The sequence below is a fragment of the Harpia harpyja genome, chromosome 19, assembly GCF_026419915.1.
Source record: "Harpia harpyja isolate bHarHar1 chromosome 19, bHarHar1 primary haplotype, whole genome shotgun sequence".
NCBI lineage: Eukaryota > Metazoa > Chordata > Aves > Accipitriformes > Accipitridae > Harpia > Harpia harpyja.
Genome location: NC_068958.1, coordinates 19,509,125 through 19,524,335, shown reverse-complemented (window position 1 = coordinate 19,524,335; position 15,211 = coordinate 19,509,125). Strand labels below are relative to the sequence as shown.

At 48.4% G+C, this 15,211-nt stretch overlaps 1 protein-coding gene and 1 long non-coding RNA gene across 3 annotated transcripts in view; one reads left to right on the top strand and one right to left on the bottom strand.

Moving 5' to 3' along the window:
• The first annotated feature begins 590 nt into the window (after positions 1–590).
• Positions 591–15,211, top strand: part of LOC128154573 (uncharacterized) — a 17,052-nt gene continuing 2,431 nt past the window's right edge. The window contains exons 1-4 of the long non-coding RNA XR_008239377.1: positions 591–4,944; positions 5,166–5,346; positions 8,582–8,666; positions 12,314–12,484. This is a non-coding gene — a long non-coding RNA (uncharacterized LOC128154573). The remainder of the gene's footprint in view (positions 4,945–5,165; positions 5,347–8,581; positions 8,667–12,313; positions 12,485–15,211) is intronic.
• BAK1 (BCL2 antagonist/killer 1) overlaps positions 9,472–15,211 on the bottom strand; it is a 19,481-nt gene continuing 13,741 nt past the window's right edge. For both annotated transcript variants that reach the window (XM_052815395.1, XM_052815394.1), the window contains exon 6: positions 9,472–15,117. In XM_052815395.1, the coding sequence (XP_052671355.1) occupies positions 15,013–15,117 (105 nt within the window). In that variant the 3' untranslated portion in view covers positions 9,472–15,012. The remainder of the gene's footprint in view (positions 15,118–15,211) is intronic.

The following is a 15,211-nucleotide window of genomic DNA, read 5'->3' as shown; positions in this document are numbered from 1 at the left end:
TCCCGACGCCACTGAGATGTGACATCTGAGGCTCTTGGCTTGGTTTGAGGACACGCATCTTGCCTGTGGGTCAGAGGGTGGCTGCATGGGACAGAGAAGCACCTTTTTATCGGGCTGGGAGCGCATTGGGCGTGCGAAAGTATAAATTAAAGTGTGTCACGTATAGATGAATGTGGTAATTGTGTAAGAGCTTGTGCATAAGGGATCAGGTCCGTAACAGTAGGACTTCTGTGCGTGTTACATGGATGCAAGCTCTGCTGATTTATTCCGTCTGAGGATCTGTCCCGGAGCGTGTCCGTGAGTGTGAGCGCAGGACAGAAGGAGCCGGCTGCACGTACGAGGATGTCCCTGCCATGCCAGTCCCCCATGCGCTCTTTAACGCAACATTGATTAACCAGATGCTTTCGGTGGCCGCCTGTACGCTAGCCTTTTGGCTAAAATTCACTGGAAATCACTTGAATCTAAAATAAAGACATTACACAAGCATGTTAAATGAAAAAGAAAAAAGGCAGAAATCAATTTCCATTAGTAAGCTGTCTGCAAGGGATGGGAAATGAAACACTAATTTACTTCAGTTATGGGTCATTACCTGAATTTCATGGCCAGAGGCAGAATTGCTGGTTCCTAGCAGAATGCGGTATTACTGTTATAACATAGAACCAATGAGATCTTCTGTTTTATTGAGCTCAGAAGGAAATTATTTTTTGTGGGAGGGGAAAGAAAGAAAAAAAACAGTGTAAAGGTACAGATTTTCAGCCAGCATAAATCAATGCACTGCTGTTGCAGTGGTGTGTTTATATAGCGTAATTGCCACTTTGAAATAACAGATGCAGCACACATTAATCAAGCAGTAGCCACCTGCATATCCTTTCAGAGTCTGTTGCTATTTGCAATTGGAAACTTCTGTCGTGCAGTGATGCAGCTACTATATGTGACTGAATGGTTTCCATTGCAGTCAGCCACTTCTCCGCTGAAGCAGTCATCACGCAGATCGCTGGGTAGCATTGTCTTCACCAGGCTTTGGCAACTTTGTCAGAAAGCAAGCAGTTCAACAGTTTTTAGTTGGTAGTATTTCTTTCCCTGGGCTTAAGCACAGACCCATGATGACTGGTTTGCTCGGCGTATAGCAGTTGTATTCCCAGGCTATTTTAGAGTCTAATGTGCTGAAGAATTAAAAACTAAGGGACAAATTACAAGGATCTCGGTAAATCTGTGAAGCTGGGGATGATGCTGCGTGACTGGGGAATAGCAAATGCAAAGAGGAAAAAGCCAGCAGAGGCAATTCCAGGCCTAAAAGTCATGTATCAGTCCTACTTGAGCTTTAGAGCAAAGAAAGGGATAAGCGAAGAGATGGAGGTACCTGGAAAAATGCAATAATATGTAATAGATTTGCCAAAAGTGGATCACAGCAGGCTGGATGCCATTGCCTGGGCAGATGTCTGCTTCCTAAGCAAGAAGATGTGGTACACCTCGCTTGTCTAGTCTTCCGAATAGCATCTCTTATGGTGTTTCTTAGGTAATGATTAAGTTGAAGACACTGGCAGACGGCAGTAGGGCTGCTGGGCAGATAGAAGAGACCGCGAGAGGGAGTGCAGAAAGACAAGGATCAGGTTTGGGAAGAGTTTTTGGTGGCACCAACCAGGGATCAGGACTGGGACCTGGAGTGATTTTAAATACGGTATGAGCTCGTGCCCAGACACACGAAGACAAGTGTGTGTGTGTGCCCCAGGCCTCCCCTTCTGTGTGTGAGCACATGCCACGGGAGGGAACGGGCTTGCAATAAACAGGAAAGACTTTCTCTAGCACAATATTGGTTTTCCTCTGTTACCACAGATACATGTCTCAATATTTCTGGTTTGAATCATTTTACAGTAATACAAGATGAGGTAATACTACCTCTCAGTAAAATAATTTCTATACTATGTCTTGGTATGCTTCTGATTATTAAAATAGTATTACTGCTGGGTTTCAGATCACTGCCGTATCACTGCAATGTGTTTTCATGAAAGAAAAGACATGGGAGAACCGAGTTACACAACTGTGTGTGTTTTCTTCTTCTTAGCAACCTTTGCACGTTGTCCCAAGAGGTTCTCAGTCTATGCAAGATTAATTGCCCAAATATAAAAGCCCTGTTAACCTGAATATATTATTGAAAAACAGCATATTTCAATCTGCCCTAGTTTTGAAAATAGAGATGCCGGGTCAGCTCCTGGCATAAATCTGCAGTGCTCCTCAGAAGCCAGCGGAGCTTCTCTGATTTACATCGGCAATAAAGTCATCCTGGTTTGTCTGCCACTGATGAGAGCGTGAGTGTGCTCACTGAGCTGCCACAAAGGACACGGCTGTGGCCAGGGAGGAACCTTCATGGCAATCACTGTCTTCTGAGCAACCCAAACCTGCCAGCCTTGACATTACAGAATAAAACATTTAATTTATCAGTATGAAAAGCCATTAAAAAAACCCCAACCCCTAGTTTTATTTCTAAAGAATAAAAGCTTGTCTTAAAGTTTTCAGTTATGTTGAAAGAAAAATTCCGGATAATATGAAATTATATAGGAATTTCCAGCTGGTCAGTTGTGGGGTTTTTCCGCATGTGCTGAGGTGGCCCTGGGCCAGACAGTGCAAGATCTCTCAGCCCCTCAAAACTTGGATGTGGATTGCTCGGTGAGCTGAACCTTGCAGCTTGAATTTCCACGCTTTCTCCACTAGAGGGAATTTTAAAACGGATCTTTCTTAGCATTAAAGTCCAGTTTTCAGTGTGTTAAAAAGTATTGCCTGCAGGACACTGCTGGACCTGGATGCACAGGAGCACTGGCCCTTCCCTAAGGCACAAGATCCTTTCTCAGTCCTGGCTGGTTATAGCTAATCACAGGAACAAACTCTGTTGCGAGATGAATAGCAGAAAAGGCTCCTTAATTTTTTAAGGCTCAGCCTTTGATTTCTCTCTGCCCGTCGGGGCTCGCTCGGCTCTCCCATGGCTGGGGTCTCTGCATCCCGCAGGGCTGTGTTCGTGGCCAGCTGAACGGAAAGGTCAGGCTGAGTTTTGAGGTAAATTTTGAATATTGGGGCTTCTCATAGCACTGCCTTTTTGTCAGTAGCAGAGCTGGCGTACAGAGCTGCCGACGTGCGATAACCATAAGGGGAATGGTTCGGGCTTATCTGCATGCAGAAGTTGCACCTCAGTAGCCAAAAGAATAAATTTTAACGGACACAGCTCAACGCCTTCTTTCATGTTAGGAGTAGCATAGTATGGGGATAGGCAGATGATTGCAAGCAATTAAGTTATGCAGCTTAACAAATTACCACTCTCTAGCTGAGCCTCTTTAATTAACCACATGCACAGACCCAGCCCAGCACTAATGTGGCATAAAATATTTTGCCTTCAACCACCGTGACCAGTAATACCTGCTTTACTGGCGTACTTGGTAGCACTAATTTTGACCTGCAGCTGTCACATCAGGGAGAGCACATAACTCCAGTGTCCCTGACCATGCTGGGCCACGTCGTCTGCTCGTATTGCGTGGTGCACGGTGGGATGCTGGGCTTTGGCACTGCGAGGATGGTACCTGGGGATGTGCAGAGGGCTTGGTTTTTTGTCTCAGAGGACTCAGCCCTTGCCTCAGGAAAAAAAAGCTGCAAAAATGGTACGAAGTCACTGGCAGGGTGTTGTATTGCAGCGGGTTAAGTGTTATCACATCTCAGCCGCTTAGTTATGTCTTACTAAGTCTTGATTGCAACCCTTGTATTATTGTCAGATTGGGGTATCAGGTTTATACTGAGCCAGAATAATAGTGTTCACAAAGGATTTTGTCATGCCTTAATATAGCAGTTTAAAATGCGTTTCAAGGTCTTTCCTACATGCAGAGCTAATTGAGAAAAGCTATTGCGGTTTCAAGTGATGCTCTCACTTAAATCAAGTTCACTTTTGTGTGCCGATGTGCCCTAAATTACACTGGTGCAGGTTTCCAGCCAGGCGAGGCTTTGTAGTAAGGGCATGATGTTCACCAGTTACAAAAACATTGGGGAGAGGGTTTTCCTGCTGGTACTTTCGGATGAAAGCCAGAAACTGAGGGGAGAACTTACATCCCTGAGGTCTTAAAAAAGCAGCAGACAGCCTCTGGACCCTTAGCTCTGTTTTCTGCAACTCTAAGAAAAGTTCTCGGATATTTCCCCACCCAGGTGGTTCAAGTAGTGAACTGGGAAAGTAAGACAAGCACCAGGAACAGGCATCCAACGGTGAGCTCTAGTAGACTGGATGCCTCCTATTCCTGGAGCAGGATGGTGTAACCCTTTCCTGCACACACCCTGGCTAACTCAGCCTCCTGCCTGTGATTTATAACTCACCTTTCCCTCCTGCTAATGCAGCATTACTGAGCTGGCAGCGAGAGGAGGTCAGGGTCCTTCACAAGGGATTTTCCAGGTTTGAGGGGTCTGCCAAGCCCTCGGCTTGCCCAGGGCTCAGTAAGTATAAAACCTGGAAACAAGCTTTGTCCAGGTATTAGGGAAGGCATTAGTCAGCCTGCAAGGTTTTTATTGCTGGTGATCATGAAGAAGAAAGGGACCAGCTGTCTTGGATTTTCAGTGGAAGGAGTTTTCTACCCTAACTTATTAATTCAAGGCTTCCACCAGACCTGGGAAGCAACGTTACCTCTACACCTGCATTCACTGTAGAGCTCAGCTCAAGATTAGATTGGCCGAGAAACTTATATTAAAGTATTTTCTTGTTCTTTTAATGGAAATGCCCTTTTTACTAGGAGGGAAAACTTCAGTGACTGCTTCTTTTTGCTCTAAATATTTTTTTCTGAGAATTGTGAATCTGTCAAAATGCATCAAAACAGCGCTTTGAGAAGAGAAAAACTATGCTTTTCTTCTTTGTTTCTTCAGTTGTAGCAGAAATAGAAAGTGAAAAGGTGAAAGAATACAGGAACCAGAAGGAAAATAAAGGTAAAGATTCTGCAGAAAACCGAGGTTTTATTACAGGAAGAGAAACCACAACACTCGGAAGATAGGATAAATGTGGGGTTTTTTCATTTATTTGTTCTGAAGTGCGCATCCTCTTCTTGAGCTAACAGCTCTAACCTTGGTGTTACTCTTATTTAGGACCTCCCTTTGGTTTTTTTGTGAGTTGTTACAAGCCTGTCTTTTATTCTTCATTTTTTTCCTAGATATAGAGGTGTGTGAGTAAAGTGCTTACTGCCTCTTGCAGCAGTCTCTCCAGAAGGCTGCAGCCAGCTGTGAAGGAGAGCAGATGTTTCACATCTGAGCACCATCCAGGTAGGGACGGTGAGCGGATCACAGGAGAAATGCAGTATCCATTCCTGATGTCCTTCTCCAGTGGCTTTTAAGGTCAGTTCCTCAGCAGCTGGGGTGGTTCTTAAGTGGTGGCTTTACCCTTGGCATGATGGTCCGCACAAACTTGTTGTGGCAGAAGCATGTTTTTTTCCGTTCAGCGGCAGAGGAGTTGCCAGCTGCAACGTCTAGAAGGGATGAAGGACAACGCTTCTGCTGGGAATGATGCTCCATTGCATTTTCCCCTGACAACACCTGCACCAAGGAGTAACAAAGATGGGGATGCAGCGGGAGTAACACTGCTTGCAAATAGCAAAATGAGCATCTATGAATTGTTTTAAAGACAAGGCTCAAAGTCTGAACAAGCTGTAGAGTGCCAGAATTTTGCTGTCTTTGTGGGTTTGCCTTTCCCTCAGTCATATGTGCCAGCTGCTAAAAATGACTCATTTCTTCTTAGAAAGCTGTCCTGCTGCCTTGGCAAAGCCTTGCTGCTTGGTGCCTTGATGGTAGGATTGCTTTATTTTCAAGCTGAGCCATGGTCATTGCATGTGTTGTCATTGTTTAGCTACACATTTTTGCAAGCTCACAAGGAAAAAAGGGTTGTGCTACTTGTGTGCTGCCGTAGAGTTCAAAGAGGGTGTCATCTGAGCCATGTAGACCTCATCCAGTTTCAGCTTTCTGACCTTTGGGCCAGGTTCTGCAGAGTAAGTGTAGAACAACCCCACCTAAATCACGGGTGTAAATCCCCCCAGAAGAGCACAATCAGCACATGGTAAATGCCAGGGTACTTCCCTGGACTATTCTGGTGAACAAGTTGACAGGCAGAGTCATGGTTCAAGCAAATGCGAAGGCATTTTTGGAGAGAGGGAGTTCTGAATTAGAAATATGACTTGTACAAAGGCGGTGTTATGGTTTGGTCTCCTTCAAGGACTGGTGTAAGTAGAAAACTGAATTTATTGCTTGCTTTGTGCTGAATCAGGTCTTCTAACTTTAATAGAAGAGGTTCCTCCTTTACAAGAGAGATCCATCCAAGGGCATTGAATTACCGCAGTATTCCCCACAGCCATCTGATGATAAGGGTATGTGTAAATGGTATATTGAGTGCAGACATGAAATTGCTTTGCCAGAGCTCTTGATATCTGGACAGACTCCAGCTTTGATCCAGAAAGCTGTATGACTGCCAGGAAAGCAGAGCAGAGCCCAACTTCATACGTGTCAGAACAGTCACGTGTGCTGGAACAAGCTCACCTCACCCCGTGGTCTAACCGATAGACGTACCTCCAGGGTTGTCTTCTCTTGAACTTGCCCAGACCACCCCGATTCATGGAGATTGTTCAGGGAAAGTCAGGGAGATCTGGGAATAAGGAATAAATTGGAGAAGACTCTGCATCTCTGGCTGCCAATTCAGAGGATGGAAAAAACCACTGGCTTAGTAAACTGTTTGCTGCAAGCTATTCTCACAGCGCTGCCGCAAAGGCACTCCCGCTGTCGGAGGTGCTAGTGCCAGTTCATGTCAATCATGGGGTTTTACTGCTGCACGTGTTCCCCTTTCAGCCGGGAGATCAAAGTCTGTTTCCTTCAATTCATTTGTGTCAATGCAGCCAGGTCCCATGTGGAATCCCAGATATCAGTGGTAGAAATGATGCGTGAGATGAATGGACGTGAACGAGCCCTTGGGAGGAAGCGTATCCCTGACATTGTAATGACAGCGTGCTGAATCTTAGCCAGGGGCTGAGAAGCTTCAAACACATGCCAAATGAAGGAAACCTGCCTGGGAGCGAAGGATTTTTATTTTTAAAATTAAGATGATAAAAACAAGTGTGATTTCCCAGCTCCTGCCCACTCTCATTTCATATCCTGGAAGTTAACCAGAAAAACCTTTATTTCTGCAAAACTCTGGGTGGTTCAGAGTTTGACCCAGTTTTAGAGATAAGGTACCTGTCTCAAATACCAGATCTAGATCTAGATTGCTACCAGATCTTGGATTCTGGTTTAGGGTCAATTCTATTTGAATGGCCAAAGGCAAACAATTCAATAATAGCGGCCTTAATTTTTTTTTGGTAATTTAATTAGGAGCTTGATCTGGTTTTGGGGCAGGACACAAAGTGGATTAGAGGAGCAGCTGGCTCTTTAATTGGGGCCATTTATCTTTTGTTAAAGTTTAACCTTTACTTGCACAGAGAGGCAGTGACAGCAAGGGACAGAGTTTCAGCACCGTGTTTTTATGTGCAGATCGTCAGGTCAGCCAGGTATGCGCAAGATTGCGTGGCTGGGAATACTCTCATCTTGCTCGAATCTCACTGCAGCAATCCTAAAGTACCAACTGGCAACTGTGACATAGGGCTATTTATAGAGACCAGGAACTAGAGGGTAAATATTTGTTTAGATTCCAATGCTTAATCTGCTACTGGCTGATTGTGTGGAAAGCCTGAGCCCCCACTCTTTCTACACCAATTTATAACCGGAGCCTTCATCTCCTCTCCTTCTCCCAGAGCTCACATACACATTCCCCTGGATTAATTCTGCAGAAAATGGGCACGGCCTGGGTTCAGACCCTCCGGCACCTTCTGGTCCCAGACCATGCTGGCAGGCATCCTGCCCTCCGCCTCTCCTCCCTCATTTTATCTGACTGGCATTCAGAGGTAGAAATTGCAAATCCAGGCACCCAGGGAGCATGAAGGGTAACGGCACGAAGCCGTCGTTGCTCTGTTGGATCGACAGACTTGTTTGCAATGACGTGGGATGGGACAGAGCAGGGGATGGGAGCTGTGCGGTCACTTGGATTCATCGCTAAGCTGGCTGACCGATGCCAGCAGAGCCACCCCCGTTGTAAAGCCCCCCCCCGTTACACCGCAGCATCCTACAGTAACCACAAATCCTGCCACTGCCCACCCCCCTCCTTTTCTTAGCCAGAACAGCAGATCCTTATCGAGGGTGGGGACAGGGAAACGGGAAGGATGCTCCATGTCCATCAGCAAGGACTGATGGAGACAGCATCTCCCCTGACCCCTCGCAGTCACCGGGGGCTGCCCTGGGCTCCCACCACAACCACTGACCAAGAGACTGGGACTCCATTGGGAGGTTCCTCCCAGCCCCAAAAGCAAGGACCACAGTGACCAGTGGTGGAGGTGGGAAGGCATCAGCAGAAGTGGTTCCAGCTGGGGATGACTGGGGGTGTCTGTGCTTATTAGCGAGGCAGTGTGCTCATTAACAAGGCACAGCTGTCACCCCCCGGCAGTGGTGTTAAAGCATCCTGTCCCCCTAACATCACCTGCCTTTTTATCCCTTACAGATACTGCTGGAGCTCTGCAGTACCAGTAGGAACAGTTGGTGGAAGCTGGTATCCAGACCGGTCCTGCGAGGGGTGAAAAAATCAGGTAAGCAGCAAGGTTTGTCTCTGAGCAAAGGAAAGCAGTGCAGGAAAGGGAGGGCAGCTTGGTACAAGCTCGTGTCCTGTCTTGGCATGCGAAAAGAGAGCAGCTGAAAGTGGTGTAGCCTGGGGATCTGAGCTGGTATTTGGGAAAGGTAGCCTAGGACAGTGACTGTTGCAGGAGCCCCAGTTTCCCATCTTTGTGCCAACCCTAGTTCCGCTTAGCAATGTGAGTTCTCTGGGCACCCAGCGAGAGTGGTTAGCTAGCAGGAGGTATTGCTGTCATTCCAATACAGGACAGCGGTAGCATCTCTCCATCTTGTACGTGTTGGGCTTTTCTGATATGAACACCCATCTCCCTTTGATTTGCTGGAGTGTTTTATGGCAGTTGAGAATCCTGTTCCACTCCTCTGTAATGGATTTTTCCTTTGCAATTTCCTGTCCTTATTGTTTCCTACTAGGGAGGTGTGGATGCATCAGAGATAAGATCCTTAACTTCTGGGCAGGCTGAGCAGCTGATCAGACAGCAGATTACTACCATGGTCTCTTCTTCATCCCCACAGCAACTGCTGTAAAGACAGTATCTCTCAGGGATGGCAAAGCAAGCTTCAGCAGCAGATTTCTCTCCCTATCTAACTTTTCATGCTAGAAAAAGTGTAAGAAGGCCTGGTATCCCTAAATTAATGGGGCAACTGAGACTAGCTTGTGCAAATTTGTGCATGGGACCTATAATGCACCCAAGAGCTACCCAGAGCACCCTGCAAAGGAGTACAGCTTCTGGAAGAAAACCCTCAACACAGCCAGGAAAAGAGTTTGCACTGCATGTACCATTTTTATTTTCACATATATATATATTACATCATTTTAAAACAGAATATTTGTGAAAGAAATGGGTTTTTTTTCAGGTAAAAGCAACCCACCGTGTTCCACATAGCCCCTTTGCCTGCCATTTAAAGATGACCTGCACTGGGGAAAGGCTGGCCTGCAGACAGAGCTTGTTCCCCATCTCCCTGCTGCTACTGGGACAACCTGTGGTCTTCCTCTCCTCCTCCCCCTGGAAAGGAAAGGAGTTTACCAGTCCCTTCCCTCCAGAGTCAGTGCAAAGCATGCTTTATTGCTCCATCATACACCCTGTCCCCTTCCTGCAGTGCTGGGAGAGACTGGGGCTTCCTGGAGGGCTGGAGAAGGGACGGAGCTGTGAAACACCATGCGCTTTGATACTGTGAAGAAGGCAAGGAAGAACCAGAATTAATAGTGATAATGTGGTTTCAAGTATATGTGTAAAACCCATCACACAGAGCTTCACAGAAGGCTGCTACCAGTCCTGACCATGAAGAGACCAGTTTTTCCAGGGCAGTGCTGGTTCTTGCCAGCCTGAACCCCGAGGTACCCGGCGTTTGGCAGGGATGGCTCGGGATCTGGCTTGCAGTGTGAGGAATGGCTAGAAGGGAGAGGTGGTTCTGACAAGCAAACTAATAGCTCGGGCAGATTCTTCTGTCCAGAAGGAAAGAGGGTGGGAGTGAAAAATGCTCTCAAACAGGCTCAGTAAATGGGACTCTTTCTTCAGACTCTCACCCCTTTTCTATGCACCCATTATAACTGTCTGAATGAAATTCTTCTGCCCACCCTCCTGAAGACAGATGCTTCTGCTTGAACCAAGAGTTTTCTGTCTGGACAACTCCCTGTGCCATGCTCCCTTAACACCTCTCCTGGGGTAGCCTCTTGCACAAAGAAATCCTCACCAAATGTACCTTTTCCTTCCTGCACCCCTTGATACGTAGGGAGCTGGCAGGGAGAGGTACGAGGAACCACGCTGTAGAGCTCGTGGCCTCGAGTGGGGCTGTGATCAGCTGCCTTGACTTGCAACCACGTACGGTTCCTCCAGCCCTGGGGACTGGCACCGCTACCTGGACAGCCTGCACCCCCTCTTTGCTACTTCTGGGGGTGCACGTCAGCCTTCACCGGGCACTGTGATGCTGAAACCATCCCATCTGTTGATCCTGGGGCTGGGTGGAGAAGGGAAACAGCACAGGCTTTTCTTTGGTCCCTCTTCCTACCCGCTCTAGGAGTGAGCAGACCAGGCAGGCACTGGTACCAGTGGGTGCAGCTAAATTGTAGGCATCAGAGAGAGCCAGTCCTTCCTCAGGTGCAAACCCAGCTTGGGTCTCTGATGCTAGAAAAATGGCATGCTCGCTCAGCAGCTGTCCACCAAACCCTGCAGTGATTTAGGTAGCCTTGCTCTGAGTGGGGGTGAGACTTTCCTTCCAACCCAAATGATTCAGTGAACAATCCTCTCCTTGTGAATGGTAGAGCCCTCTCCTCATCTTCTGCTTTCATTTTCCAGCTGAGGGCTTCCCACCCCTGTTTCCCTTGTTCACCAAGGGAAGAAGCCAAAGCCCCAGGGGCAGTCATGCCCCAGTAGCACCGCAGTGGCTAGGAAGGTAGCAGCAGGGACAGCCTGCTATTCAGTGCATCAGATGGGCTTGCTTTCCTACAAGGTACAATATGTGACTGGGTTGGTGGTTAAACAACGTTTACACTGGTTAAAAATATTGTAGTTGATCAGGGCTTTATCCCTGCAGAATAAAGTAGTTAATTCAGCCCTGTAAAGGAAGTCTGGGGTTATTCTAGGAACGTAGTTTTATCTAGAGCTCTTGCTTCTATAGCAGGGACGTACTTTTTTGTAAAACTGGCTCCTGGCACTGCCAGTCCCAGAGCAAAAGCCTTCTGCATGTAGTCAAGGTGGCCTGTGGTACCTTGTCCAGGCCCCCTGCCCAAACTCTGCCGAGTGGGGCTTCGAGGTAGATACCCGCTGCGGCCCTCGCGAGAGAGCCCACCAACCCTACAAAGAGCATCAGCTTCTGGGGAGAACCAAGCCTTCTCACCTTGGTCTGCTTTGGTCCCAGCAAATCCAACCCTGCTGCAGCCTTTCCTGCCCCACTAAAGCACCTGGCGCTTTCCCTACCAGCAATCCAGTACAAACCAGTGATGCCTGCCTTTGCTATGGGTCAGAGCACGGTGCACGCCCACAGCTCTGGGTGTGCAGACCACAGCTGATGGATACCGAGGGCTCCTGGACAAAGATGGGACCTGGAAGGGTTTTTTTTCCCCTTCCGTGGGAGCTCTGCCCTCGGAGCCAGCACCCTGGTGGCTGTGCCTGCAGTGCTGTTGCCATCCAGTGACAGGACACAGCACTACAGACCAGTTGCCCATTCACAGTCCCAGTTCAAGCTTTTTTCCACTTGCTAACCAGTGTCAGGAAGGCTAGGAGAGGTGAGAGCAGAGGGAGACAATATGCTGATATCCTGAGACAATCCTCCCTGCAAATCCCCTGAGAAAACGGATAAAATGGAAACTTTCCTTTGCTATAGCACCTATTTTAAAAGTTCCCTTCTCTGTCCTGGTATCTGGTATCACAGACTTTACTAAGGCTTGATCATCTACCATAAAGCTGAAAAATGTTCTTCATTTAAAGTCTGCTGGCCTTACAGCTGAATTTGGTTTGCAAGGTGAAACATCTTATCTGGAAGATGAGAATAAATTACAAGCAGCATGGCTTTTTGTACAAGCAAAAGTTCTCTCCAATCTGTTAGAGTTCTCGGAGTGTGTCAGTGAAGTAGTGAATAAAAGCTGATACACTGTTTTCTTTCCAAGGTCCTCTGAAAAAGTCCCGCTGGAGACACAACCAAACCAGAGAACTACCCTAGAGGACAGTGACATGTCGATAATGGGACTGATTAAGAGAAAAGGAAAGTGACAATTAGTAGTTCATTTTCATCGTGGCAAAAAGGCTCCATCTGGTGGTGGTGTCACCCCAAAAAGAAGGTAAGGAGTGGGGATGGGAAACTGCAGATGATACTAAGTTGGTTAGACTGGCTCACACCAGAGAAGAGTCTTGAGATCTTGAGGAAATCTCAAGATCTCCTCAAAACGGGTGACCAGGTGGCACGATGGTAAATGAAGTTGCGTGTGGATAAATGCAAAGCAATAAATACATTTGCAAGGGGACAAACGAGCTCGGTGGGCATTCAGCTGCTCAAAGAGTCAGCATGGCCACAAAACCTGAGCATGGAAAATCCACTGGAGATTTGTGCTGCTCAGCACAGATAAAACAAATAAAGCAACCAAAACAGAGAGATATAGAAGAAGAATATTATAGCAAATATTTTAATGCCTTTCTATTAAGCACAGTCCAGGGCATTCCACCAGGGAAAGGGATACTGCAGAAACAGTCAGGGTCAAAATGATAAGCACAGAAAGACCCTGATACGGAAACAGGCTGAAAAGTTTGCTATTCTTATGTTAAAAGAGGCAGGAACATGAGGGACGTAAGTGTTATAAAATTATGGCTGGTCCTGCTAAGCCTCTGCAGCTGCAAGGAGAAAGGATGTAAGGTGTCCTGTCTCTGTGCTTGGACAGGACGTGTAGTAACAAGCTTAAACTGCAGTGAGGGACAGGCTCTGAGGGGGAAAAAAGAAATCCATCTGAAGGTAAAGATTAAGGTAAGAATCAGTGATATGGGGGAGGCAATACTGGAGGGTTTTAAAAACAGATTAGACAGCTGTCTGTCAGGAACGCCTTTGTTACAGTGGGGCAGATGGGCTGCTCTCAAGGTCTCTCTGACCCCCGCTGGGCTCTCACGGTGGTCCCCGCAGCGGGTGACACCAGACTGCAGGTGAGCCGGGCTCTGCCCCAGTTTGGCGATCCCCATGCCGCAGAGATGAGTGGGAGCGCTGTCAGTTGTGGTCACTCAGCCCGTTTTGCGGTAGCAATACCAGGCAAGTTCCCTGCCCCGGCCATCGCGGAAAGGCCCCAGAGGGCAGGAGGCTCAGCCTCTTTAGGGCTACTATACTGTGACTCCCGTTGTCCCAGGCTCCAGCCCAGAAGGGCTCTGTCTGCATTAGGAGAGGAGCCCAGACCTAGGACCACTGCTCATTTCCTACCTCCGAGGTCCCTCCGGCTCCCTCCGCCAGCTGGCTGACCTGCTCTAGGAGATGGGTGATGCTGGAATAGGTAGGGTGAGTTTGGCTCAGACAGGGGCCAGTCACAGTTTCAAGCCTTACAGTGTCACCTGGAGTAAAAAGAACAGAGCTAAACCGTGCGGTCCACGCTGGGATGCTCTCCCTATTTTATAGAAGTCAGAAAGATTTGGGCTGGGAGAGTGGAGCCTGCTTCCCTCCCTCCCCCAAAAATCATGCTCAAGCATCAGTCATGAACAGAACAAGCTGAAGTCACTTCCCAAAGACACTGGGTCCTGCTCTCTGGGCAGCTATAAAACACTGCAACCCCCCCTGCCTGCACCATCCTGCCCAGCTGAGCTCGGAAAGCAAAGAGCTGATGCAGGGATGGGATGCAACTCCAGTGCCTCCCACTGAGAGCAAGGGAGACCAACTGGTCTCACTCGGGCTGCTTGTTTGTCAGCATCCAAGTCTACTGAATGGAAGCCCCCAGCAGAATTGGAGGGAGGGCAGGCAGCCAGGCAGGCTGCCTACACCGACCATTAGTAACCCCACAGCTTTTTAGTGTTTGGAAACCTGCTGGTGCTCCCTAGGTCTGCTGGTACGCAGCCTTGGAGCTCACGGAGGGCGGTGAGGCTGCACCCCAGCACCTGCATCAGCCACGGGAGAGCTGCAGGTCTCCAGGTTTGGGCTGCGGCAGGGAAAAACCTGCCTGCCGGTGCTGCCAGAGGTTTCCATCGACTGTCAGAGGACAGGTAGTCTGTGTGTTTCTTTAAAAAGGGGTAGGGATGCTTGTTAAAAGGAAAGAGAATGCTCAAGAACTTGGGCTCAGTATCAGAGGGAAGGTGAAAGCAAGCCCCGCATGGGCCAATGCTGGCTTGCCCCTCCAGTGACTTACAGACAACCATTGCAGCAACCAAGGCTGCAATCCCTCTTCAAATGTGGGGATGGTCTGGGCTAGAGCCATTAGCAAATGGGGAGCTCTGCACCTGCCCCACGGAGCGGACAAGACCCACGCACTCGCACACACACACACACACACACACATGCTGGCATTATCACAACACGTTTGTTCCCTCAGACTCTTGACTCCAGAGGAGCCTGTTCTGCCTCACTGCCGCATGCTAGGACTGTCACAGTGTCCTCAGCAGTTAAATGAGGCATAAAACAGACAACAAAGTTGAACCTTTCCCCCAGTTCTTCTCCCCATAGCTCCTGGTGGTGTCTGCATAGATGGCAGAGACCCTGGGCCCCGTGGCGGGAGGGTCACAGGTCCAAGCTGCTCTCTCTCTTGGAGGTTCCTTGAATTCCCCCCTCTCTTGGGAGACGTCAACGCAGAGCAGAGATTTGAGAGAGAGCTTGGCCGGACCCCCCCAGCCTCTGCCCCCACGTCAGTTAGGGCCTGAAGAAGCGTCGTACCACTAAATGCCCCACCATGACCAGGGCCACCACCACCAGCATGTACTTCATGTAAACATTGTCCAGCTCGAGTGCAGCCACCTGACGGGAAACAGAGAATAACCAGAGCGTGTTAGATCTGCCTGGGCCAGGTCGCTGCTCTGCCGGCACCCGGGTAACCCCACCGACCGCAGCA